General features: G+C 39.8%; 1 protein-coding gene across 2 annotated transcripts in view; it reads right to left on the reverse strand.

Moving 5' to 3' along the window:
- Positions 1 to 7,731, reverse strand: part of LOC111873299 (dmX-like protein 2) — a 196,670-nt gene that overhangs the window by 141,584 nt on the left and 47,355 nt on the right. For both annotated transcript variants that reach the window (XM_023867896.2, XM_023867897.2), the window contains exons 11-13: positions 6,958 to 7,119; positions 3,250 to 3,590; positions 1,587 to 1,948 (exon numbers count right to left, since the gene is read on the reverse strand). In XM_023867896.2, coding sequence (XP_023723664.1) covers positions 1,587 to 1,948; positions 3,250 to 3,590; positions 6,958 to 7,119 — 865 coding nt within the window. The remainder of the gene's footprint in view (positions 1 to 1,586; positions 1,949 to 3,249; positions 3,591 to 6,957; positions 7,120 to 7,731) is intronic.

Consider the following 7,731-nt stretch of genomic DNA (forward strand, 5'->3'; position numbering starts at 1 on the left):
TAGAATCAGGTATTAACGGCTCAGCTGTATGTATCAATGCCCCTATGTGCATTGAATAACTGAGGGAAGTGGTTCTTCCACATATTCAAAATGTTGTGAGAATCTGCAAGCAGATCACAATTCTCATCCTTCACTAGTATCCAGGTCCAAGGCTTCTTGTGATCTTTCATAACAAACTTATTTTTCTTACGGTGAGGAGTTGTTAGCCCCATGCCCAACCACCCCAGCTGGAGCACCACCCCTTGTCGGATGTTCATGACTGCTTATTCTATATCCATATCTGGAGGTCGTCTCCTCCATCCGCAACCTGAGGATGTGCCATGCTGTGGTGACAATGCACCCACCTAACATGGATATTGGAGAACATGTTATCATTAAATTGCCTCCACAGCCTCCAACTGAAAAAAAAGTCTGAATAACATGGCTGAGGGTGCCTAAAATAGGCAGTAATGCCTAAAGCAGAAGGGTGCCATCCAACAAAGGAACAAAGTTGTCATGTCTAACATAAAAACCCTGTGGCCCTGCGAATCCATGTCTCACTGGCAGAACATAAACATTAAGATTTATTTGTACTTAACACACACTCCAGTCAACAGACTCAGTTGTTCAGATGATGTGTAAAAACTACCACAGAGGATTACATTTTCAAATGACATATTACCATATTTCTTATTATAATAGAGGAATTTGGTGTTTATAGATATGCTTTGACGTCAGAACTGTTTCTTTCTGAAAGCACTCTGAACACACAGTTCCTTCCTCTGTCACTAGAAGGTGGATATATATAATCACTTGCTACTCATCTTTTACTGTGGATTACTGTAAACTGTTAATCTGCTGCTAAAAATGGCAGGATGGCAGGTAAGCCAGCTGTAGCAATGCTGGGAGCAAAAATGTTTTATACTATTAAAGCACCAATTGTTTCATGTTACCAGGTTGTGATATACCTAATATACAGGTACATTTTAATAAGTGAATAATACTGGTATTAGTTAGCAAAATAGAATTGAGAGAATGCTCTGTCAATGGGGAACGTGTTCAATGTGAACCACCAGCATTCAAGACCATTCTGTAATCCATTTAGAAAAATGGCAACTACTGTGATAGTGTATTTGTTGTGATTCCGATAACAGTACGTAAAATTTCTTGTTTCAGCTCAACTGCACGAGGACTGTTTCTGTGCGCATTATCTTCCAGATGTCCCCTTAAAACATAATCATGAAGGTTGAGATCAGAAGAACATGATGGCCAGGGCTATCTATAGTTGACCCATCTAAGGAATATGTTTCAGATAACATGGCTACTAACATGCTCACTGAGGACACCCAAAATCATATTCACCGTTTGTGTTGAAGGCCAATTTTGTTGCACTGTCCCTGAATGAAACCACCCATAAAATAAAACATTTTCATTATAAACACACACAGCTCTAGAGTGTACACCATCTTATCAAACAGTGATTCCACAAGTTACCACTGGTGGTGCCTATGGTGCAAATTATCCACAAACTTATGCATGTGCCTCAAGTGTTTCAGTTACAGCTCTTTTGACTGACCCTGCGCAGTTAGTGGACATAAGATACTCACTGTAGGTGCAGTAACATCCTTATTTTTAATGAAAGGATTCATAGAATCTTCTACTGTGATGTTGCTTGGTGGTGATGTGGGGAAGTCTGTTATGTTATGATGAGATGTTGTGAGAAGTAGTGGTAGTACTGGGTGACATGTTATGTCATTCACCCGGAACCGATGCCCTGATGCTCGGGATGAATGACCTATGCTCAGGACCTGTGAGAACTTGGTCTGATCTGCGAATGTCAGCTGCCACAAATTCAAAGTTCCATTGGAATGTTTTGACACCATAGACAGAGCTGGAGAGGGATCAGCTGATATCACATCTGACAAGTTGCCTCCATTCCCTGAGTCTTCACCTGTTGAACTGGCTGAACCTGTAACATGGAAGACTGAATGTCAAGCTATCTTCAGACTTATGCTTTCAGATTTATTATGAAGACCTAAATATGTACTACATTACTCAGAACTACAAAGGTTCTTAAAAATAAGACAATTCCCTAAAACAAGATGCTGAAAATTAACAAGTATGTCCTTCAACAATTACATTCTTAAAGAATACTGCCTTCTAGAATGTGACAGCATGCAGTCTGGTAGAATGTTATTGACATTTTGGAGGCACATACTGCCTCCTTCTTCAGGGTCAAAGAGTAAGCCAAGCAAGCTAGTGATTCATCTGTGTAATGCTTGCTTGCCTGGCTTAGTGTTCAAACCTGAAGACAGAAGGCGTACATTACTCTGAAATGGCAAAAACTTCTACCAGACTGAAAGGGATCACATCTCAGAAGACAGTACTCTTCAGAGTCATTGCCATCAGGCATTCAAATCACATTCAATTATAACCTTGCAATCAAATTCATAATATACATAACTATAAAGCATCTATTCTTTAAGAATGTTTCAAAATTTAAGAATCTGGGCATGACAAGAGCAAACAGAAAAGAGGGTGACGATGAAATTGGCAGAATAAATCACAGAAATGCTTATAATTACGCCACTGATAAAATGTAACCATGTATCTACTTTCCAAGATATTAAAAGAATAGGTTACATACAAAAGAACTTTTTCCAGGAGCTTTGTTTGGATATGCAGCTCCTACCAGCCTTTTAAGGAAAGTGCATAAATTACAAATATCTGAAAAATAAAGTGCATACAAAAATATTTCAACCTAAGGACCTCCACATACATCTATATTCACTAACAATTTCAGTTGGTAGAAAATGCTTAAGGAATAACACAGGAAGATTTTACACCATTGAACAATGATTTCAATATGTGCAAAAGAACAGTGCCAAAAATATTGTTCCCAGATAAGAGACTAGAGGTTATCATGATGAAAATTTGGATCGTGTTCTAGATTATGACACTGTGTAGATTTATACGTGGTTACTGATGATTTGGGTAAGACGGACACAGCATGCTCTGCTGAAACGTCAGTAATCATTTACAGACTATGCAGTTACAGAACAGAGAAAATCACAATCTGAAAATTCTCTTCACTTTAAAACACATCCAGAATTACTTCCAAGTCAGAAACTGATGATTCAAATGTTCTAACAATAAACAATTCCTACTCTCCTCTCTCCAACATCATGACAGGAGGAAAGAGTACAGGTACATTCATTTTGCAAATCGTCCTAAGATGTCATGTTTTGAATGTATTCAGCTGAAACATACCTCCATGTTTGGGACTTAGAACTTTTGCACCTGGTGCTTGCTGCATTGTCTCCATGGCAGGAACATTCAAATTTAAGTCTGATTCCTCTTCTATTACACTTGGCAAGGGAGTGGATGATTCTGCATCATTCACAGGTCCATTTACTGGACCCTTGTTGGTTGCAGGTGGTTTTAAAACATCACGATAGTTGAGGTGACAACCATATGCATTGTAAAGACACACATTTGTGGACATTGTCATTGCATCTCCCAGAGGGAATGCATTGGGAATGCGAGTTGAGAAAGACACTTGGGCTTGACGGAATGATCCTGGGTGATACTCGTCCAGCCATTCAACAACCCTGTTAATGGAAAAAGAAACAAATCTTAGGTACATTCAAAAAAGTGTGTAAATACATATATCCAAACAAGTGTATAAGCAATATGCTTTCATGTATGCACTTGTACATAAAGTATTGTCATGCATAGGGGGTTGTGACTATTATACAGGTTTTGGATTGGTTGATTGGATTTACTGACACCTTATACACACCACTCAGAACTACAGGCAATTACAGCACTATCACTATTTCCACACTTTACAATTCACTGTCACACACTCTACAGTTCTCAGTCTTCACTAGTCGTATCCTGGCAATGGATTTATAAGAGTCTCATTGTCACTGCAGCACACTATGAAGTCTTCTTCGCACAGTCTAATTCCTTTCTTGTCATTTCTTCTCAGTCACCTTAGATTGCAGACCCTCTCAATTCTATGGTGCAACTGCCAACTCCAGAACTCGACTCAACTTTTAATTCTAGCTGTTTAAGATCTTCGTTATACAGCCTCAGAGCGGACCCAAAGAAAATGCCGATTCCTCTATTGTTGTGTGTTGATTCACTGCTGCAGAAATGTGGCTACTGCACAGTCATGTAGCAACAAGCACAGTGCAGACCATAGAGAATGCAATTTGCAACACTTCTTCTACTATTGTGTGACATTACAGCATATGCGACGTATTCCTCTGCTGGATGTGTACAGCCCATTACCTAGCAATAGTCGTTCCTCTGACTCCACAGTTCTTGCTTTGAGCAAATATGTCATATGGCTCCCTCCTTAAGGCTACTCATACTGAGTAGCCTATCAGTGTGTCACCATTCCTTCCTCTCGCTCAGTTTTTCCACGGTGTTTATTCTCCAACCACTGCTGCTGCTCCCTCCTTAAGGCCATTCATCCTGAGTGGCTTCCTGACACAGTGCCAGTTGATCCAGGTGTATCACCATTATCCTGTTTTTCAACTGGTGGGGACAAAACTACCTACAGTGGCCAGTGCTCCTACATTTCCAGCTCCTACTCTGTGTGCAGTCTCCTCTTTCCTTTCAGAGCACGCTGACCCCTCCACAATATCTTGTCACTCATCTTTCACAACCTACTGGAAATTCCAACTATTTGCTTTACAATCTCAAGCCCAATGGTTTTCCCAAAGGTTTTGCCCGATGTCCTCTTGCTACTCAGATACAGTTGCTTCTTTAAGCCTTGGTTCCTTGTTCCACTGAGGCCTTCCAGTTTAGCCCAACGTCTCTTCCCAAATGTTGGTCCTGCATGGGTTCTTGGTACAGTCTTGTTCCTGCCTTGTCCCTAACGACCGTGTCCCTTGTGCAGTGCCACTCTTGCATGGTGGGTGGCTGCCAATTTCTTCTAGGGCCCACCATTGCCCCGGGGTCCTTTTTATCGCTTTTGATGGCACCCTACAGCTAGATTCCGGTCCCTCTGCCGCTTCCTCAGTGGTCTGAAAGTTACCACTGAGGCCTCTTCCTTTGGGACTTCTGAATGCTCTGACTCAGACTGCAGTTATCCTGCATTTGCCTCCAAATTTTCTAGACAGGCATCCAACAAAGCCTTCAACTCTTCTTGGTTGATATTGACCTAGGAGACATGGGAACCCACCTGGGCTTTTATCTCCTCTTGCCCTTCATTCATCTTTTCTTGAAAGGCATCCATCTTGGCTAACATACTTTTGTGATGGGAGTCCATCCATTCTTGCATGCCATTCATTTTGGCCAGCAGTTGTGCTAGTATTTGTTCCATATCTGTAGTGTAGCAATATGATCATGCCGTTTCCAATCCGAACACTTCTGACACCAAAATGTAACGTGTAGGGGGTTCCGACTATTATACTGGTTTTGGATTGGATGACTGGATTTATTGACACTTCATATACACCACTTGGAATTACTGACAATTACAGCGCTACTGCTACTTCCACACTCTACAGTTCCTGTTACACTTTTCCTCTGCCTCCACAGTTCTTGCTTTCAGCAAATATGCCACAGTATACTCCGATTATTGACACTAAAGACTGGGGAGAGACGCACAAATATCAGAAACATGAATAATCCAAGACACTTGAAAATGTACACCATGTCTGATTAAACTATCTTGAAAACTGAAAGGCTGCAAGCATAAAATGTTTCATTTTTCTCTATAACTTCTGCTGCAGGCATTCTCAAGCTGTTCCATATCTAGAGACAGATGGACAAAGTGAGCACACTTACAGATGCATTACAGGACTGCAAATACACTCAAAGTGGTGACACATAAGACACAAATTAAATAATCACAAGCAGATGACCAAATTTGTTATAATATCTAAGAAAATACAAAGAAACTATTGAGAACACATTGCATAACGTATACAACAGGGACAAGAAGTGAGTGAATGAGAATCTGTTTTTAAAAGCTTTTTTTGAAAACAGTGCATCACACATAAGATCCATATATAACATAAAATACAGATCTAACTTCACTCTGCAACTTTTTTATTTGAAGTATTTTTCAATGCAGCAAAAGAAAAAAACAAAGCACAAGGAAAAATAATTTCTGACTATGAAGTGCTACAACATATTTTTATTTGCAACCAAACTGAACAGATTACTGGCATTCATTTGGTTTTAGTTCTGTTGGAGAAAATACATAATTTTGATATGGAAATAAAAGATTATATCGAGATGTGACAACATACATAATATTCACTTTAAATGTTATGACACATGAATGACATCCAAATGGTATATATAGAAGACTGACTTACTTACTCATGGAGCTGAGCCCCTCTGGAGGAGCTGCCAATTCTGCAGCTACTCGAGAATTTCCCGCATTTTATGGAACCCGAAGGTTAATTACCCATGTTCACAAGAGCCCTCCACTGGTCCCTATCCCGAGCCCTATCCCTATCAATACCATCCCATTCTATCTCTCTAAGATCCATTTTAATATTGTCCATCCACCTATGCCTTGGTCTTCCCAGTGGTCTCTTTCCTTCTGACTTTCCCACCAATATCCTATACACATTCCTCGTCTCCCCCATTCATGCTACATACCCTGCCCACCTCATCCTCCTTGACTTGATCATTCTAATTATACTTGGAGAAGAGTACAGGTTATGAAGCTCCCCATTTTGCAGTTTTCTCCAACCTCCTGTCACTTCATCTATATATACAAGACAGCCAAAGTAAAATAGTTCAGAGCTATATCCAATAAAGAAATTATATTAATAAGAATATACATGTAATTATACAAAAAGAAAGACATTTTAATTGGCCATTAGAAGATTTGTGTCAGCAACAAACTTCAATAAAAAATGCAAAACTGCAAAAAAACATGTTTGGAAAATGTATGTATTCCAATTCTGAGCACACTCTTTTACTTGTTACATACAGGTGACATACCAAATCAAGAAACTGCCATCTATGGGATGAACCGAAAACAGTAGGTCAGGGCTGTGATGCCAGTCCCGCAGCAAACACTCAATTTTTGTATCTAGTGAATCTGGAGCCTGTCCCATCGTTGGTCCAGAATCTGTTGCTAGTGAGTTGATGGATGTGGTAGCACTGGAAGACAACATAAAAATCAAATAAATCACATGACTACAAAAATTTCAGAAACTGTTTCCAAAAAAATAGATACACTACCAGTAATTATGGCTTCTCAACTACAGCAATTTATGGTACAAGATGGCATAGTTATGGGTATCAATGAACCAAAAAACTGAATGTTTTGTTGTACTTAACACCAGAGCATAACATATCTGAACCGAAGCTTTAACATATTACAAGCTACAAGCAACATCTCTCTCTCTGAACTACATATGTAGGCTGCTACTTCTAACAAAGTCCATCACTTGATATCAATGAAAAGCAATCCACCTGCCTCTCTTGTTGCCTTTCAGCAATGCAAAATTATATGCTACCATGAAACTAAAATAATGAATAAATACACACTTTCCTTAACTCAAATTTAGAGCAGAGAGTTAAATATAGGGTGTCCCAGGAGGAATGGACCAAACTTCGGGAGGGTGTTCCTTATGTTAACACAAAACACCTATGTCCAAAGTTAAACGGTTATGGAGATAATGGCCCGAGAAAAGTGTGGGCTTCTAGCGGGTCCACGCACTATACCTGTCAGCTGTGACTGTTATCTGTTTGTCCTTGAGTGCTGTGAGT

The sequence above is a fragment of the Cryptotermes secundus genome, unplaced genomic scaffold, assembly GCF_002891405.2.
Source record: "Cryptotermes secundus unplaced genomic scaffold, Csec_1.0 scaffold167, whole genome shotgun sequence".
Taxonomy (NCBI): Eukaryota; Metazoa; Arthropoda; class Insecta; order Blattodea; family Kalotermitidae; genus Cryptotermes; species Cryptotermes secundus.